General features: G+C 40.9%; 1 protein-coding gene across 1 annotated transcript in view; it reads right to left on the bottom strand.

Annotated features, from left to right (window-relative positions):
• Positions 1–9,484: 9,484 nt before the first annotated feature.
• LOC136872806 (trehalase) overlaps positions 9,485–21,242 on the bottom strand; it is a 53,588-nt gene continuing 41,830 nt past the window's right edge. The window contains exons 5-7 of the mRNA XM_067146645.2: positions 14,614–14,883; positions 11,580–11,710; positions 9,485–10,134 (exon numbers count right to left, since the gene is read on the bottom strand). Coding sequence (XP_067002746.2) covers positions 10,074–10,134; positions 11,580–11,710; positions 14,614–14,883 — 462 coding nt within the window. The 3' untranslated portion in view covers positions 9,485–10,073. The remainder of the gene's footprint in view (positions 10,135–11,579; positions 11,711–14,613; positions 14,884–21,242) is intronic.

The raw sequence follows: 21,242 nt of genomic DNA on the forward strand, positions 1-21,242 counted from the left end.
AGTCAAGTTACCGAAAAAAGGGGATACAACAATCTCCAACAACTGAAGGGGTATCACCTTGCTCTCCATTCCAAGCAAAGCGCTGTCGCGAGTCATCCTGAATCGCATAAAGGATTCAGTAGAAAGAAGGCTTCGAAAGGAACAGGCGGGATTTAGGCAACATCGCAGCTGTGTGGACCTCATCAATACACTTCGAATCACCATAGAACAGAGAGTGGAATGGCGCAATATCCTCTACCTCGCATTCGTGGACTTCGAGAAAGCCTTCGATTCTGTAAACCGAAGAATAATGTGGAAGACCCTCAAGGAATACAGAATTCCATCAAAGATTATCAAGATCATGAAAGAGATGTACGAGGGGTATGAGTGTCAGGTTCTTCATGAAGGGAAACTAAGAGAAAAGATAAACGTCAAGTCTGGAGTGAGACAGGGGCGTGTTCTTTCTCCCACTCTGTTCCTGCTGGTCCTAGACAGTGTGGTGAAGGTAATAGGAGCACGGAAGGGGGGTGTTCAATGGGGGATGAGAGACAGGCTTGAAGACCTTGACTTCGCAGACGGCATTTGTCTTATGGCACAGCGGTACCGGGACATAGAAGATAAACTGAGTAGGTTGCAGAAGGAAGCGGAACGTGTAGGTCTCATGATCAACACAAACAAGACTAAAGGGATGAGGATTAATTCGGATGTCATGATCAGCTTGACAGTAAATGGAAAGGAATTTGAGCGAGTTGAGTCCTTCCTATACGTTGGAAGTATAGTTACAATGGATGGGGGAGCAGAGGAAGATGTTCGATGCCGTATCCGGAAGGCAAATGGTGAGTTTGTCCAGCTCTACCCCGTGTGGAAGAATAGAAACATCTCCAGGAAGACTAAGCTTCGCCTCTTCAACAGCAATGTAAAGTCGATTCTTCTATACGGCTGTGAAACATGGAAAGTTACAAAACAGATCATTAACCAGCTACAGGTGTTCATTAATAGATGTCTGCGTCGCATAATAAATGTGAGGTGGCCGGACATAATCTGGAATGAAGATCTTTGGACCATGACCAACCAGTAGCCGATTGACATCCAGATCAAGGAGAGGAAATGGCGCTGGATCGGGCACACACTAAGGAAGCCGGATGGAGCTGTTGAGAGGGCGGCGCTGGGCTGGAACCCTCAAGGCTCCAGAAAGCGAGGTCGGCCCAAGAAGACCTGGAAGAGGACGATTGAGAAGGAAATTGCAGAGGTTGACAAGACATGGAGCGAAGTGAAGAGAATGGCCAGGAACCGTACTGTGTGGAAAACTTCGCCAAGGCCCTATGCTCCAGAGGGAGCAACAGGAAATAAGTTAAGGCAAGATGGTTGCTATTTGAAGTGCAGGCTTAACCTTGCGAAGGTGTTAACCCTACATGATGTGTGTTGGAGTACAAGATAGACTGCAATAATTGTACCACCCCCAAGATAGATAAAAATCCGTATTTGATGATGATGCTGCTTGTTGTTTAAAGGGGCCTAGTATGCAAGTCATCGGCCCATAATGGTACGAAATAAAGGACAATTAAAAAATTTTAATTCAGTCATCACTTGGTCGCCCCTTTTAGTCGCCCCTTACGTAAGGCAGGGGATACCGTGGGTATATTCTTCGTCTGCGTTCCCCGCACACAGGGGTATACTGTATTTGTTTACGATGATGGGGTCCTGAAGAAAGGGTAATGGATGGATGGAGGGAGGGAGTGATGGAGTGATGTATGGAGGGAGGGAGGGATGTATGGAGGGAGTGATGGAGAGATGGATGGAGGGATGGAGGCATGGATGGAGAGAGGGATGGATGGAGGGAGGGAAGGGATTGGATGGGATGGGATGGAAGAACAAGAAATCACAAAGAAATCTTCACTGTTCATGTAAATATTTATTTTAAGGTACGTTATACTTAACAATGTCACGGACTATGCAGTAGTACATAATCAGATTCACACTCTTTACAAATGACTAGAGTCTTAAAAACACGTATTTCTTACATGGTACATTATAGTAAAGACACTCCTAGTCACATATAACGTAGGCAAATAATTTTAGGCACTAATAAGTTAGAGTGCAAACTTATTTAACCAAGGCGCAAGTGCCTGCTACCCGCACATCGTTCTGCACTGAGATAGGCAAAAATATTAGCTATTTGAAACCCCTACAATGTATGCAACCTGCCGACAAGACACTTGCGCCTTGTTGATATAAGTTTGCATTCTAACCTGTTACTGGTTCAACCATCTCAACCGTCTAGACAGTCGCTCGCGTAATAAGTTACTTACATCTACAATTTTTGCCGAGGCGCAATTATTAATTCTGGCTTTAAATTGTTATTTTATTATCACAGCACACCATTTTGCTTATACAATCTGCTCATCTCGTGATCAATTCAGTCCAATAATCGTCACAAGATTCTTTAAAATACAGTCACAGGTCCGTGTAACGAAACCAACATAATAATAGACACTTTTGCAATGAAATATTTTATCTCTTCCGACGTATTTCGCTGTTACTCATTTTCTAATAGCGAAGATTATAATTCTGCTTTATATTCAGTTCCTGGATACAATTAATACCGTTCTCCTGAAGTTGTCTTGTGTTCTGTATGCCATTATTTAAAGGAATGAATAATAATAATAATAATAATAATAATAATAATAATAATAATAATAATAATAATAATAATAATAATAGTAATGTGCACACGCTAAGTTAGATCAAAGCGAGAAAGAGATTCTCCAAAATATTCTTGGACCAAAGTACAAAAACGGTACCTACATAAGGAAATCCAGACAAGAAATCTACTCTAAGATAGAGAAGATCACGGATACAATGTGCAACTCTTGATGGACAAAACGCGCGTTTTAACAATTTTGACTCAAAACCAAACAACAATTCCCTGGTAAGTTAACGTCAAGAAGGACCTCGAAGAAAAGGGCCTACGATCAGATGACACCACAAACGAGACCCTTTTATAGCAAGCATTGTGACTTTTGGGACGTTCCGGGATATGAAGTGGACTACTGGTGCAAAGTGGCCGGATGAGTGCCGTACTCGACACAGCGAGGTGATGAAAACCTACTGGATCAATCGAAAACAGAGTAAACGCCAGAATATATAACGAAACTTATCGCGGTCCCTACCGATTAGCGAATAAATAATAATAATAATAATAATAATAATAATAATAATAATAATAATAATAATAATTGTACCGAGAGGTACACTCAACACCGCACATTTAAAAGAAGATCCTTAAGGAACGCTATCTCTCATACAAATCTTGAAACAGCTAAAACATGAAGTTGGAACATTAATCGGAAGATGTCACTCATAAATAACAGAGTATTGTGTTAGTATAATGTTTCCTAAACTGACTGGATTAATTCATTTTGTTTTGGTGTACAGCAAGAAGTTTGAGCTTTTTTCCATACATGTCCTTACAAAAACTCTGGTCATGCACTCTGGTGCACGGTGGAAGAACTAGTGAATTGAAGAATTTTTGTGTTCTTATGTTTTATCAACTAAATTAACTTTCATTTATTTTGATATTTCAAGGTTTGCAACACTTCCTTCTCGTCCCTCCAGCTTTCGAATCTGGCCAAAACTATCCAATAAAATGAGAGGGTGTGTCCGTATTTAGTCCAGAGCTTTCTCGAACCATCCGCTCGGGTATATAAGCTGCTGCTTTTTCAAGCTACCTTGTCTTATTGATCGTCGAAGTGCTGAGTGTGTGTGTGTGTGTGTGTGTGTGAAGACAGGAGGCCGGGTGTCTCATCCTTCGGCAGGCAGTACATCAGCCCAGGTAATGGCCACCAGTTTTCTATCTCTGCAGATATCTCCGTCAACTTGCTCGAGGGGAAGTTTCTAAGCATTAACTATGTAACCGTTTGATTTCTAAAATGTAATCGTCTTCCTTTTCATGTAAAATTTCATAAAGTCTTACAAACTGTAAATCGGGGATAGAGAGTGCGTTTCCCCTCTCGAGTTCCCCTTGAATTTATCTCGAGGTGACTACGATTTTATAACTGTTTCTCTTCCTGTAAAACATTAATTAACCTTCCTTCTAGTCACCTCAGAAGTGTGGGATTAGCCTCTGCATCATCGAGCCGCGAGCCCAATTAGGGTTTTAAACTTGGTTTTCAAGGAGCGCAAGTGTACGCCTCCATACATTTCGTGTTTGGGCCAGTAATTTAACCTGTTCTTTTCCACGAAGGCCCAGTAGTTTAGGTAAGAGATACCACTGTGTAAAAAAAATTGTAAATTGTAGGTTGGGCTTAGAGAGGCCAGAAATGGTATGATTTTCTCGTGTAATGTTGCCTTGAGTAGGCTGTAAGAAATTGGGAGCACAGCCTCCTTGGTTGAAGTTGGAGAGCTTGTAAGCTCTTTTCTGAGATTGCTGAGATTACTGTAATATTGAGAGGTGCCTCTGGAAGGCTGTAAATTGTAACGATTGGAGCAAAGTGCTCTGGAACCTTGTGTCAAAGTAAACGCTACATTGGCGACATTGTAAATTTTTAAATTAGGGTCTTGATGTCCCAAAGTAGAGCCTCCGTGGCTCAGACGGCAGCGCGTCGGCCTCTCACCGCTGGATACCGTGGTTCAAATCCCGGTCGTTCCATGTGAGATTTGTGCTGGACAAAGCGGAGGCGGGACAGGTTTTTCTCCGGGTACTCCGTTTTTCCCTGTCATCTTTCATTCCAGCAACACTCTCCATTCTCATTTCATAGCATCTATCAGTCATTAATATATCACTTTGGGAGTGGCGACCCCATCGTACTAAAAGCCTCTATCTGCTTCATTTATTCCATCCCTGACCCAGTCAATGACTGGAAAACAGGTTGTAGGTTTTCATTTTCAAGTCCCAAAGTGTTAAATTCCTTATTTTGGGGTTTTCTATTCTTATTTAAAAATTGTCACTGTACCTGAAACACAGTTGTTTCCACTAAGTGAAGAATGATGTTAAGTTATGTTATTTTAAAGTTTTATATGAATTTTGATATCGTAGATAGACCGCACCTTCTTTCACCTCTCTGTAAACCCCGGTAACAATAATAGTAATGTCATTGGCTTTACGTCCAACTGACTACTTCTACGGTTTCCGGAAACGCAGACGTGCCAAAATTTCACCTCACAGGAGTACTTTTTCATGCCAGTAAATCTACCGACACGAGGCTTACGCACGTGAGAACCTTGAAATAACAACGGCCTGAACCAGATCGAACCTGTCAAGTTGGGGTCAGAAAGCAAGCACCTCAACCATCTGAGCCACTGAGCCCACCGAAGGAATTCATCTGCCGTAGGAAGTTGCGAAAATTTCAGGATTTCTGAATTTAGTATGATTGCGGAGCATTGTGTCGGTTGTGTCGAGTGGTAAGCAAAGATATTTTTTCAGTGAATATTTATCCCATCCTTTAAGAGTTTTAGGGATATTTCTTACTGACATATTTTGGAAGAGTTGGGCGTTTTATTTAAATAACTTAAACATTGCAAGGGAAGTCCAATTTTTGGGAATACACAGTGAAAATAAACAATAATTGAATGTGTCTATCGCTAGCCTGGTTGAGTGTTAGTAAGGCAGGTGATCCGACCAGTGTTGGCGGCATCTGCTGTATGTTGGAACTCTGTGTGTTTATTTTACATATTATAAACCTCATTTTAGGTCCGTATTGAAAATTTTACAGTTCAACAATAATAAAGGTGTTTTAATTTGTTCCACCTATTCAGTACTTATATTTTCACTTATAGTGGTTACATTAATAGATTCTTAGTTACATGGGACATGTTTCGCCTTCAATTAAGGGCATCTTCAGCCTACACACAATCATCAACAATACAACTAAATTAAAACTGGAAGTAAAACGTTTAGTCAGTTATTAAAATTCGGAACATAAAAATGTGAAAAGTGATACAATATATAAAAATGCTAATGGAAAACCGTCTTATGATTAAACTATAATCTTATCGGTGACTAAAACTTCTTCTATTAAAATTCTGTTAAAATTCTGAACTGTTTTTAATTTTATTATTGTTGAACTCTGTGTGTTGTCGTGGTAAAGTGTAGTGTTGCAGAGATATAGGTGATGACACAAACATCCAGTCCTCAAACTGAGAGAATGGTCAATTTAAGAGTAAATTTCCAAAACAAATTTACAAGAATGGTGCAAACAGAAATTAGTCCTCAAAATTCACCAACCAAAAACTTTAGGCAGAGGAAAATTAGCAATAGATTGCCTAGCATTCGCAGACAACCACGGAATATTAACCCCAGACATTTCAACAGCCCAAAATCAGATTAAACTCCTGAAAGAAATTGAGGAAAAAGTCGGCCTTCACACATCTTTTGACAATACAGAATACATGAGCTGCTACAAACAAGGACCAATATTCATGACATGAAATATTCCAAAATTAAACGAGTATCACAATTTAAATTTCTCTGTGAAGCAATTCAGGAAAATGGACTCGAAACACAAGCCAATGAAATTAGATTCCAAAAGATGGAAGCTGCATACTGACAAACCCAAAATATCTAAAACAAAAGATACATCTCCAAGAACACAAAATTAAGACATTATAATACAGAAATTATGTCTTTATAGATCAAAAACGCTAATTTTGAATAGGAAAGCAGACATTGAAAGCACTGAGGAAAAGTAACGCCAAATCTTAATAAAAATTCTAGGCCGAAAACTCGCCGACGGGCAGAGGTAGACAGAAAATCAAGCAATCAAGCAATAACTTACGCCAATATTCACAGCGACATCAGTAAACGCGTGTCAAGATTCTATGAACATATTAAAAGAATCCTTGCAGAGAGCCTTAAAAAACGAATAGTCGAATGGACTGACAAAATCAAAACCGATGTGAAACAGGCAGGAATTACACCTGAAAGTGTCCAAAGCAGGGTAATCTTCGGATCTAAAGTTCACAAATGGCATGTTGAGCACGAGGAAAGACCAAAGAAGAGACTGGAACAACCTGGTCTGAAGACAGAAAGGAAGCCTACAGTAAAAGAATGAAAGAAACATGGGCACAAAGGAAGGCAGATCCACACTTCTAAGTACTAATGGGCTTATTCACATATACATATTTTTCCCAGTCTGTCTGAGGAACGACCTGGCCCCCTCTAAACTGAAGACCATTATGTTGACTATTCTAGGAAGGAACATGACGTAGTAGTAGTAGTAGTAGTAGTAGTAGTAGTAGTAGTAGTAGTAGTAGTAGGTTCCTCTGTCCTCTGCTAAGAAAAATGTCTGTTAAAGGCTAAACCGCCTATGAAGGTGTAAATTTGCGTGCAGTAGACCCTAACATGTAAGGGTGCAGGTATTCCCACTGTGGTCCCAATGAAGAGGCTTTTTCGAAATAAATCTGGATTTGGGGACCTCTGTGCAAAATTTTTTTTTTCTAGAGGAAAGAAATTGCATGTAAATAATTCTGTATAACTTAGTAGATTATGTTTTGGTGTTTACATAAGCTGCTTGGGGATACGAAGTTTCGTATAAAGACGCACCAACAACAAAATATATTTACAGATTCCGAAGTAATGAAGCATGATGTGATATAGAGCTATTGTAATCGCTCCAAATTTTAAAAAAGTAGTACATTATTGTTCGTAGCTCACTATTTAATACAGTATTGCTGATGAAAAGTGCATAGTTTATAAGGAATAATAATTCACTGTGTTACTATCCCTATTCTCATATCATTATCCTCTGAAAATGAATCATCGTTTCCATGACATGAAGCAGAATTCAAGGATGCATGGTATCATATGCCACACTGTGAGGCAAGTTTCATTGCATTCTTTAGTTTTGCAATGTTTCCTTGTGGGGTATTAGATTCTGAAGCTTATGGAGCAGAGAAAGCAAGAATTAAACCCTTCCTTGTACCAAAAAATTAGGAATTCTTTGTACTTTATAAGCCATTAAATAAGGCAGGCAGGTGAGATGGGCGCGCTTGCCGCCCAATCGTTGAGAGGAACTCACTGTATTTGAGGGGGCCGGAACTTGTATTTGGCAGGCGGGCTCGTCTCACATTCGAAACGCCCCCGCCTGTTTGCTCTATCTCTTCGCCAATAATAGAACTGGGGGTGTCCGACTCAATAAACTGTGTTAAAAGGTGGACAAATTACTTTCGAAGACTATACACAATTGTACTGTGTTGACAAGGAGAAAATAAGGGTTCCGAAGTCCAGTTAACACGACCAGTTCGACACGTATTGTAACTTTACGTTTCTGTTCCCTCACTTATCTACTGCCCTAGCGTCTATATGTAAAGGAATAAAAAACAGTGAAAATGTTTAAGGTATGGAATGTGCGGAAATAGCTACACGCAGTGTTCGTGTACTTGCAAAATAGGTCTGGCCCGAAATACGCAAATAAGTACCGTACAAGTTTGAAAAATCAATGCTATATATTGAAGCAGTACTGTGAAAACTGCGATGAAAAAAGGGAAAATAATAATAATAATAATAATAATAATAATAATAATAGGCCTGGAGCAGGTTTTTGAAGTTTAGGCCCCATAGGAGACATGTGCGGAGGCGAGAATAAGGCGCGTACCAATCTGAATTCTAATGATGAAGACGGCATCAACACCCACCCCTAAGAGCCAGAGGAATAAACCTATTAGTGTTAAACTCCAACCCGACTGGGAATCGTATCCAGCATCCCTTAGATCAAAGGCCAGCATACTGACGACTTAGCTATGGGGCCAGATAATTTCCAAAAATCTGGAAGTAGTTACAGTAATCAGTTTCATTTACGGGGGTGAATGTGTACATAATGCGTGTTATAAATTTTCGGTTTGATTGGGTAACCGCTTTCCCAATAACAGAAGTCTCCCAGATGAGGAAAAATTATTAGGTTCCTTCAATTTCTTTATAAGAGAATGCTCATTGTTCGTTTTTCATAAGGTTACAGACAACGTTTAAGACATATAGAGGAAACGTCTATACGAAAGACATTAAACAGAAGACATATACAGTTAATAATAATAATAATAATAATAATAATAATAATAATAATAATGTTATTTGTTTTACGTCCCATAACTACTTTTTAAGGTGTTCGGAAACGCCCGCAGGAGTTCTTTTACGTGCCAGTAAATCTACCGACACGGGGCTGTCATATTTGAGCACCTTCAAATACCACCGGACTGAGCCAGGATCGAACCTGCCAAGTTGGGGTTAGAAGGCCAGCGCCTTAACCGTCTGAACCACTCAGCCCGGCCACATATACAGTTAAATGCTTGTAGTTCGTGCTAACCATTATTAGTGTAAGTGAAATGCAGAACCAAATAAGAAGATATGAAAGGGAATAAAGAACCAGCCACGTAAAACATCAACAAGCATAGAGACGTACAAAGACGTTCAAAAACCTAAAGTAGAGCAATTTCTAAACCACTGGGTAGGATTTAAGACGATTATGCACTACGAACAACAGTGAGTGAACAACATAATATCATGTAATTAAGCACAAGACACTTCAGGACGAATCTGAAAGTCACCATAAAACAAAATTTTATCCGTCACCTTGAATGAAAGCTGATAAATTTTCTTAGTTCCTATCCTGAATATATCTCTCATTTCCTAGCTGAATTCATAGTTCCTGGTAGATGAAATATTAACTGAATTATGAGTTGTATTCGTTCCAGGATTTCAATTATACGGACATTTGAAATAGAATTCGCTATAAAGGAATTAAATTCATTTCCTACTTTTGAAGGACTGCGATCCTGAACGCTTGTTGTAAAAATAACAGGTACTTACGAACCATAAATATTGCTTCTGGAGCGAGAGGCGTTGGCCCGGAAGTACTTCAAGAGCACACATCAACTGCTATTTAAAATCGCACTAAGACACTGGGTTAAACAATGATCAAGTTGATCGAGGTACGAAGAAATTATTGCTTAAAAATCATCTAATGTTAAACTGTAAAATCACGAAAGTCTTCCCATCACGTCGTTGAGTTAACCCCAGATCATCTTAATTAGTCTCGTCCTAAAATATCGACCAGGGTGTTGCACCATTAGCGGACATTTGCAAGGCGTCTTCAGTTGCTGGTTCAAAAGTTGTGGGTTCTGCCTCGTCTGTGAGCCATCTTGCGTGGAATTTCCCTGGACGTTCTACAACAGAGAAACAAACACTAGAATTTAGTTACCAAATGAGTACAAATTCTACTTCAGGCTTGCTTGCCCCAAGCAGTTATGCTTACAAGTCAGCAAAGAATGCACGCATGGACTCAAGCCCCAATATGTGCTTAGATTTACATTCATTAATTTGTATTTTGTGGGAAATGTTATTTGGAGTCTGTACAAAGAAGAAGTGGCGGTGATAAACTGAGGTGGGAAACAACAAGGAGCAAACATAAGACAGGGTGTAAGACGAGAATGTGCCCTCTCACCTGAGCTGTTCAACGGATACATCCAGAAAGCTCTGGATGAAACAAGGGAGAAGCTAGGAAAAAAGGCGGAAGATTCAAGGAAATACGCAATTCGTTTTGATGACGACATAGCAGTACCAGCGGAGAGTGAAGAACGATTAACTACAATGCTGGAAGTAATGGACATTACTTTGACATATGGACATAATATGCAAATAAATTCAGACAAAAAAGTAATGGTGATGAGTAAGCAACAAAAAATAAAGATAACTGCGTGGAAACCAGCTCAGTAACGTTGAAGTAACTTAGGAAGCAAAATAACAGCTGATAACCGAAATAAGAGATTCGGTCAGCAGAATAACCAGACAAAGATAGCCTTCAATAAAAAGAGAAAGCTCTTTACATCTAAAAATGCCGTGAGAGGCGACTAGTAGGGACCCCAGGGACTCTCAGCTAGGGAGCGTGGGTTGGCGAGTACAGGGCCCTAGCTGAGTCCTGGCATCGCTTCCACTAACTTGTGCCAGGCTCCTCTCTTTCATCCATCCTATCCGGCCTCCCTTGGTCGACTCGTTCTTATCCGACGCGGACGGTATTTGGTATCGAGGCCCAGGGAACCTCATTTTCACGACCTTTGTGGCCCTTGTCTTTGTTTAGCCGAAACCTTCATTTTTCGAAGTGTCGGATCCCTTCATTTTTCTCTCTGATTAGTGTTTGGCTGCCAAGTTGTATTTCCTCTTAAAGCAATCACCACCACTTCACTCCTTTCTGAATTGCTGCTTCTTCGAAGCCCAGTATTCTTATCACATGTGACCGATTTTTATACTTTTTGCTAGTGGCTGTACGTCGCACCGACATAGACAGGTCTTACGGCGACGATGGGATAGGAAAGGGCTAGGAGTGAGAAGGAAGAAGCCGTAGCCTGGAGTGAAAATGGGAAACCACGGAAGATCATCTTCAGGGTTGCCGACATTGGGATTCGAACCCACTCTCTCCCGGATGCAAGCTCACAGCTGCGCGCCTGTAACCGCACGGCCAACTCGCCCTGTCGATTTTTATACAGATTGCAGGTAATTCTTCATTCTCGGTAGCTGATCTCGATCATCTTCAGAACCTAACCGTTAAAAATTGAGGTGGAACTGAAAAGAGATATCTTCAGACACTAGAAAATGTAAGGTGATCTACACTGACCTGATTTTAGCCTTCAATTTTCCACCGTAGGTCGACAGTAACTCTAGTATTATCCCGTTGGTCCAGCCAAACCCGGATTGTGGTTGATATTCCCCGTAGAATCCAGAACCTCCAGGATATTGTGCGTTATACTGAAACAAAATGATACATTTTTTTTTTATTTGCTTTACGTCGCACCTACATAGATAGGTCTTGCTTATGGTGACGATGGGATGGGAGAGGCCTAGGAGTGGGAGGGAAGTGGCCGTGGTCTTAATTAAGATACTGCCCCAGCATTTGCCTGGAGTGAAAGTGAAAATCCACGGAAAACCATCTTCAGAGTTGCCGACAGCGGGATTCGAACCCACTATCTCCCGGATGCAAGCTCAGAGCCGCGCGCCCCTAACCGCACGGCCAACTCGCCCGGTTGATATATTTCTAATAGAGAAGACCTGTCAGGAACGCAGGCCACTACGAGAGGGTTGCACGAGGCATAGCACTCAAGGCAAATTGGTTCTGATGACGTACTTTGCCCAGGTTAGTACACTGCATACAAATCATCTGTAGAACAGTGTTTCTCTACCACTGGGCCGCGACCAGTTATCGGGCCCTGGCTTCAATTATACCACGCCCCTGCCTCTGAACTCTGGACACGAACGGCTAAGGACACAGACTTCTTTTGGCCAAACGGGATTCTCACTAGCGGCCGTTACATATGTCTCTTTCTTTATTTGAAGACATTGGTTGGTGTCCGAATGTAGGGGCATGGCGACCCTCTCATAATTCAATTGGATGAATCAGGGTACGAGCATGAATGTTGTGAATGTAAATAGAAGCATGAGGTTCGATCTGGTGGATGATAGAAATGTAAAAATTAGGGGTGGATAATGGAAGAGGATGCAGTAAGGTGCTTTCTCTGCAGTGAACATAGGTAAGAATTACACTTGCTGGAATCCTGTAAAGAAACTAACGGTTAGAAGGAAATTGTTCAATAGTAGTGAACGACAAACAAACAAACAAACAAACAATCAATCAAACCTGATCTGCATTTAGGGCAGTCGCCCAGGTGACAGATTCCCTATCTGTTTTCCTAGCGTTTTCTTAAATGATTGCAAAGAAATTAGAAATTTATTGAACATCTCCCTTGGTAAGTGATTATAATCCCTAACGCTCTTTCCTATAGAGGAATATTTGCCCCAATTTGTCCCCTTGAATTTCAACTTTATCTTAATACTGTGACCTTTCCTACTTTTGAAGACACCACTGAAACTCATTCGTCTACTAATGTCATTCCACACCATCTCTCCACTGACAGCTCGGAACATACCACTTAGTCGAGCAACTCGTCTCCTTTTTCCCAAGTCTTTCCAGCTCAAAATGGCTATTTAATTATTAGGGTGATGAGCAAAGAATGGTGGAAGCCTAGTAATCTCAGTAAGTGATTAATTGTAATTAGAAATTTATACATATTTATGCAAGATGCTGCAATACATATACAGCAAACTACGGCTGGATAGCTAAGTTTGAGCTATGAATGTGTTAGCCAAGAATTTGTCAAGTGTGGTAATTAGTATAGTGAGTATTGGTTTTGTTGTATTGTTGTTGTTATCCCTCCTCAATGAAGTTAATTGTTAAATTGCAAGTAAGGGGTCAGGGTCCAATGGATGGAATGTTTCTTTCTCAGTTGCTGGTGTTCCGTAGCTGTAGGATGACAACATTCATTCATCCATCATTTATTAAACTCATGCATAACGTCTGTTGAATGGGGAGGACTCTGTACAGACTTGTGACAAGACTGCGAATTTTTACGCAGTAATAGGTCAGAATGCGAACTTATTAAAGCGGATAATAAATAGACACTACCCTACACAACGGTTATGTTGTTGTTTGAGTCATCAGTTCATAGACTGGTTTGTCGCAGCCCTCCATGCCACCGTATCCTGTGCTAAAATTTTTATGGAACTGCTGAATCTTACATCTCCTCTAATCTGCTTGTCATATTCATACCTTTCTCTACCCCTAGCGTTCTTACCACCTACATTTCCCTGAGAAACCAACTGCACAACTCCTGGATGTACTAAGATGTGTCCTATCATTCAGTCAAATTTAGCCAAATCAATCCCCTCTCACCAATTAGATTCACAATCTCTTCATTCGTGATTCGATCTATCCTTCTCACCTTCATCATTCTTCTGTGCAAATGAAATATCGGGTGGGTTCTGCAGAGGCCTGGTGCAGGTCTTTTGATTTGACCCCCGTAGACGACCTGCGCGTCATGATGAGGATGAAATGGTGATGAAGACGGCACATACACCCAGTCCCCGTGCCAGGGAAATTTACCAATTACGATTAAAATTCCAGACCCTACCGGGAATCGAATCCGGGAGCTCTGTGACCAAAGGCCAGCAGGCTAGCAACTTAGCCATGGAGCAGCACAGCATTCTTCTGTAACACCACATTTCAAAAGCTTCCGTTCTCTTTCTTTGTGAGCTAGTTATCGTCGATGTTTCACTTCAAGAAATCTTTCTAATTTTTATATCAATGTCCGAAGTGAGCAAAATTTCTTTTCTTAAAAAAGCTCTTCCTTGCTTGCGTGTTTTAATTCCATGTGCTGACTTCTGTCGTTGTTAGTTATTTTACTACTAAGTCACAATATCCATCCACTTCCCTTTAAGTCTTTATTTCTTCATCTAATTTTGCCTGCATCATCGAACGAAGGTTCGACTACACTCCATTACTTTTGTTTTGAACTTATTTATTTTCATCTCGTGCTCCTTACCCAAAGCTATGTCCATATCATTCAGCAATTTCTCCAGGTCTTCTGGAGTCTCAGATAAAATAACAATATCATCAGCAAATCTCAGGGTTTTATGTTATGTGAAATGCATAAACATTAGGGGCACGGCCCAACAAAACCCCTACAATTTATGTTACTGTTACTACACAACTGAAGAATGGGCTAGTCGACACTTCCTAATAACTAAATTTGTGAACATTCTAACCTATCATTGCCTAACAATCTGAAGTCCACTTATGACGTAAGTAAATTTCTTACCTTCTCGAACATTTCGCCGGTGTCCTGGAAGCCCTTGTAGTTCGAAAGCACCCATCTGTGAGCGAGATCGTACGCCAGGTTGGTAGCATTGGGCTGATGGGTGCGGGCGAGCCCCTGGATTATTATCACTTGTAGTGGTGGCCACGCGTTGGGGAGGTCCCATTGCTCGGATGTATACATCTCGGAGGTGGGAATACCGCCCAAGAAGCTCATCACGTCATGCTTGAGCAGGTAACTCACGGCTCTCTGTGCGATCACAGCTGCGTCATGCTGAAACAGAAAGTCCTAATAACCATTTGCACGGAAATGCTGTAATCTCACATTACATAATACCTATTAAGTGATGCTCTGTAGAGTCATGGTACTCCTGTACACCATTTTACTACATCCTCTCAAACGTACATCTGCATTACAGACTGGTATGCCTTGCAGCGTTGAGTCTGCAAGCCTTTGTGAATTTACTAATCGCCGCCACAATCCTCTATTTGTAACGTAAGGCTATACACTAAGAAACAAATATTGCCGCCCTATTCTGTTTTTAATGTCTCATTACTGCTGCCAACTTCAATTGTCATATTGAAATCACGAGAGACAACCATCAACAAAATAACCTCAATGTATCAAAAATGGAGGCTCCCTTCTATACAATAATGTAAATGGATCTTGCATTGAAAATGGCGTTTGAAGGTGATCATCATAATCTTCATCATGTTCATCTTCCGCTTTTCCCACATCTGTGGGGTCGTGGGTGCGAACTGCGCCGCGCATGTGGATTTGGCCCTGTTTTACGGCCGAATGTCCTTCCAGACGCCAACCCTATATGGAGCGATGAAATCACTATTGCGAGTTTCTGTGGTGGTTGGTACAATAGTGCGTTGTCTAAATATGAAGATGAAAGTCTTCGGGCAAACACAAAAACCCAGTCTCCGAGCCAGAAGAATTAATCACACGCGATTAAAACCGCCGACCCGGACGGGAATCGAATCCGGGACTCTCTGAACCGAAGGCCTCAATCCAGACTATTATCTCAGTGAGTCGGACTTTTGAGGTAAATAATCAAGTAAATTATCAATCAAGATAGGCCTATTCATAAATAAGTCGGTTTTCAAGCTCAGCGAGTTTTTTTTTTCCTGTTTGCTTTACGTCGCACCGATGCGGATAGGTCATATGGCGACGATGAAGCAGGAAAGGCCTAGGAATGGGAAGGAAGTGACCATGGCCGTAAGGTACAGCCCCAGCATTTGCCTGGTGTGAAAATGGCAAACAGCGGAAAACCATCTTCAGGGCTGCCGACAGTGGGGTTCAAATCCACTACCTGCCGGATGCAAACTCACAGCTGCGCGACCCTAACCGCACAGACAACTCGCCCGGTGGCGAGGAATTAAGGAAATTCTCATTCTCTCTCTCTCTCTCTCTCTCTCTCTCAATTTAATGTCGTATATTTGTTTATTTATTTGGAAGTACGCACAACGGGGCTGCTTTTTTTTAACTTCGATGGGCTATAGGCCTAAAAAAGTACACATCGTCATAAAAATGATTTTGTCACTGAAAGTTTACTTGTTCCATACTCATTTTTTCCACATAATCGCCAAAACGATTTAGGCATTTGCAGAATCGTGACACCAGCTTTCCCATGCTCCCTGAAAAGAAGTCTGCCGCCAGTGAAGTAATGAACGTCTGGACAGTCTCTTGAAGTTCGCGTTTGTCCGCCACAATTGGAGGTTTACGATCAGTGAACTTCCTACAGCAATCCGAGATATTTCAAGGACTTTTCTGTACTCAGTTATGACTCATTAGTTAGGATACCGGAAACGTTGTTCACGTTGTGTTCCAGCAATGTTGACTGATGATCACAAAACGTAATGCATATTGCTCACGGTAAAATGTTTCGTAATATTTGTTGTACAATTAATTTTATAAAAATGTTGTGAAAACAAGTTGTATTGCTCACGGTAAAATTATTTTATAAAATCTGTGGAAGCATCAGAATTGCCATCTATGAACTCACTTCTGAACGAAGATGTGTATGTGCTGCCATCTATCGATAAACTTCTAAACCAAGAATCAGCTGTTCAACTTACAGTGTGTTTGAGAGTATAACTCCAACAAACAAAGCAGAACTTGCTTCTTTAGCAGCAATTATATGTTGTACAGTGGTAACAAGGAAGAAAAGAAATGCCAGGAAATGCTAGACTCGGGATTGGATCAAAAGAAGAGAAGAAGGTAGAGGATTGCTGTCCTTGGTCGAAAATTAGTTGAGGTTAGAAGACCAGCATTCATATAGGAATTCGGCGATTGTGTTTTCTGTCTCTCTTCTTGCATTTCTGTTGTGGTAAAGTGGCGTTTTAACTTCGTACAAACAAGGATATTTCTGGTATTCATCCAGTAAAACACTAACAGTATCCTTAGTCCACCCGGATCCTGCCATTTTAGAAAGAAGTGTTCGTTTACAATCGAGCTTCACAATCTTCTCACGACGTAGCGCCAGCATCATCGTGACGTCAGCTTCGCTGATTGGTTCGTTTCGTAAAATTAATTTTACGGAATAGAACATGTCCTATTTTATGAAAAGTTTTATCAAAGGTTTTATAAAACTTGAATTTGACCATGAGCAATATAAATTTTATAAAATTAAATTATTGTACAATAAATTTGACAGAAAGTTTTACCGTGAGCAACAGGCAAGGATGGAGTGGGCTGTAACGTTTCTCACGTGTTACCATAGCGAGAGGGAAGAGCTTTCAGAGTCTATCGTTACTGGCGATGAAACTTGTATCCTGTACGACACTCCAAAAACCTAAGACCAGTCTAAGCATTAGATGCGTCCTTCTCCAAACAAGGTAAGAAAGTTCAAAGTGACACTGAGCAACAGGAAAACAATGGCTACAGTCTTTTTAGGCACCGTAAAGGTGTTTGCTCGGTGGACTTTTTATGGAACAGGGGGCTGTTCAGACGCACATTACCTCACTGACGGCAGACTTCCTTGCAGGGGTCATCGGAAAGCTGGTGTCACGATACGGCAAATGCCTAAATCGTTTTGGCGATTGTGTGGAAAAGTATGAAACTACTAAACTTTTAGCGTTAAAATAATATTTTTATGTCAATGAGTCTTTTTATAGCCCAACGGAGGTTGAAAGAAAACATTCCTCCTATAACTGTATTCTTCTGTGTTTGCCTGGTGCACATAATTCAGCTCCCTTCCTGAAACTTCCTGTTACTTGACGGAATTACGTGAAACCACACTGTAATGAAAGACATAAGGTGTAAGTCAATAAGAATACACAAAGGCTAAGTCTGCAAACCGTACCAAAGTTGTGACAAGACAAGGTTAGGTTAGGTTAGGTTAGGTATGATGATAAACGTGGTTAAAAGTCAGGTTGTGAGTTTTACAAATAGGAAAAGTCCTCTCAGTTTTAATTAGTGCGTTGATGGGGTGAAAGTTCCCTTTGGGGATCATCTGGGTGTTAAAATACGGAGAGATCTTCTTTGGGGTGATCACATAAATGGGACTGTAAATAAAGGCTACAGATCTCTGCACATGGTTATGAGGATATTTAGGGGTTGTAGTAAGGATGTAAAGGAGAGGGTATAAAAGTCTCTGGTATGGTTCCAGTGTATTTGATCCTCGCCAGAATTACTTGAATCAAGAACTGTAAAATATCCAAAGAAAAGCAGCTCTATTTGTTCTGGATGACTTGCGACAAACGTGCAGCGTTACAAAAACGTTTCAAAGCTTGGGCTGGGAAGAACTGCGAGAAAGAAGACGAGCTGCTCGACTAAATGGTATGTTCCGAACTGTCAGCGGAGAGATGGCGTGGAATAACATTAGTAGACGAATAAGTTTGAGTGGCGTCTTTAAAAGCAGGAAAGATCACAATTTGAAGATAAATCTGGAATTCAAGAGGACAAATTTGGGCAAATATGCATTTATAGGAAGGGGAGTTAGGGATTGGAATAACTTACCAAGCGAGATGTTCGATAAATTTTTAATTTCTTTGAAATCATTTAAGAAAAGGCTAGGAAAACAGCAGAGAGGGAATCTGCCACCTGGGCGACTGCCCTAAAATGCAGATCAGTATCGACTGATTTGATTCGAAATTTCCTTTCATTTCAACTGAAGTGATCTTTTCTTGTTGATTTTCCTTGTTCTTTATACATACTAATTTAATTCTATACATACGAATTGGACGAAATAATGCCGTATGTTCGTCATATAACACTAACTACGTTATTGAACGCATTATTGGAACATGACAATTCTAATTAGCTGGTATAACACGAACAGATTTACAACAGCACACATAAAGAAAATATGCTCTACTTATACCCGTAAATGTAACACTAGTGATTTTCACAATATGGTAGTGGCAGTACGTATAATCTCGCAAGTCACATAGTGCCAACCTGCAGGATTAACAGTAACTGTAAGATGTCGTATCGGCAAGTAGGGTCCCTAAACTGTATGGTTAGCAACACTGCATAGAACCCAATAGTTAGAAAAGGAATATAAATCACTACTCTCAGAAAGAGTAATGCTTACATGACAGGAACTATAACATGTGAATTAGTTAAACTGTAATATCACATTTTTATACATAAATTAATTTATCTACAAAATCACATTCTTATATTTTGGGGTCATATTTAAAAGCCTTGTACGTCATATTTACTTACATATTTTTATATTTTTATTTAATTAAATTCGGCCCCTAGTTATTACTTACTGCTACGACAAAACTATCTTTAAAGTCCCACCAGATTAAAGTAGAACACGACGTGATTACATTGAATCTAAGCAGCCAGTTTTGCTGAAGAAAGTCTGTTATTTTCCAGAAAAGTAGATTTTCTTCTTATATCTATGTGTCTGCAGCTCACACGACGTTGTGTATTAACAGGAGAGAAGTGGACCATGTTCAATGATCGCTGGTTAATTTATGCAGCTTTTCCTTGAACATTTGCTCTTAATACTTTAAAAAATGTGCGAAAGCATTTTTGTTTCTCATATGAAACTATAATCCAAAATGGTACTTAATTTTCAAACAACAGGCCTCCGTGGTCAAGTGACAGAGCGCCTCTCTGTAATCAGTGGGTTCTGTGGTTCAAATCCCGGTCACCCGACGCCAGATTTGTGCTGGACAAAGGAGAAGGAGACAAGTTTTTCTCTGGGTACTCCTGTCTTCTCTGCCATCTTTCATTCCAGCAACACTCTTCAATATCATCTCATTTCATCTATCAGTTATTAATCATTGCCCCAAAGGAGTGCGAACGGCTTCGGTAGCCGGCACAATTCCTATCCTTGTCGTTAGATGGAGCTTCAATGAGATAGGAAACTTTCTTTCTTCCTTTCTTTAGCTGTTTACTCTCCAGGGTTGGTTTTACCCTCGGACTCAGCGAGGGGTCCCATCTCTACTGCCTCAAGAGCAGTGTCCTGGAGCGCGAGACTTTGGGTCGGGGATACAGCTGGGAAGGAGGACCAGTACATCGCTCAGGCGGCCACACCTGCTATGCTGAACAAGGACCTTGTGGAAGGATGGAAAGATGGGAAAGGATACAAAGGAAGCGGGAAGGAAGCAGCGTGGCCTGAAGTTAGGTACCATCCCGGCAGATTGCCTGGAGGAGAAGTGGGAAACCATGGATCACCAATTCGAGGATGGCTGAGGTGGGAATCGAACCCGGCCCCCCGGGGGGTGGCAGCTGACGACACTAACTACTACACCACAGAGGCGGACTTAAAAACTGGAAACAGGCGGTGAATTTTCATTCGTTTAATTTAAAAACGGAAATGTTAACTGTAAACGATGAAAATAATTCAATTTAAGATAATCGCACGATGTTCGCTAAACATCCGGATTAAGCTGAATAGTAAGCATACTGGCCTTTGGTTCAGAAGGTGGTGGTGATTATTGTTTTATGAGCAAGTACAGCTAGGCAGCCATCCTGTATTAACACTGATCAGAGAGAAAAAGAGGAAGGAATCCGACACTTCGAAAAATGAACGTATCGGCCAAAGAAAGACAAGGGCCACGAAGGGTATGAAAATAAAAGACTCCCTAGAACTAGCAACCTAACAGAGTTGGGGTCGTAAAAGAACCAGAGTTGACCAAGCGAGGTCAGATATGATAGATGGAAGTAAGGAACCTGGCACAAGTAAGTGGAAGCAATGCCAGACTCACTTAGGGCTCCGTGGTCGCTAACCCCCGCTCCCAAATTAGGAGCCCTTAGGACTGGGCTCGGAAGGCCCTGGGTTCGATTTCCAGCCGGAACGAGGAATTTAACTGGGCGTTTGTGTTAGTCTTAATACACTTCCCTTGATATCCAGCAGTACCAACCACTAGAGAAACACGCAGTAGTGAAGACATCCCTCAATATAGGGTTGGTGAGAGGAAGGGCCTGTGACCGTAAAACTGCGCCACATCAACAAGTGTCGACCCCAATAAACCGGAAAAAGTCCAGGAGGAAGGGGACACTATATTTGATAAACAGTTTCCAATTATTAAATATGGGTGTTGTCTATGATCCCCACCAAATTAGTTAAATATTAAAACCGCCTTTATGTCTAGAAAGAACAGAAAGACACCAAAATAGAACTGAACCCATTATCAAGCCTTGTACATTTATTATGAGAAAAT

This window comes from Anabrus simplex, chromosome 4, assembly GCF_040414725.1.
Source record: "Anabrus simplex isolate iqAnaSimp1 chromosome 4, ASM4041472v1, whole genome shotgun sequence".
Classification (NCBI taxonomy): domain Eukaryota; kingdom Metazoa; phylum Arthropoda; class Insecta; order Orthoptera; family Tettigoniidae; genus Anabrus; species Anabrus simplex.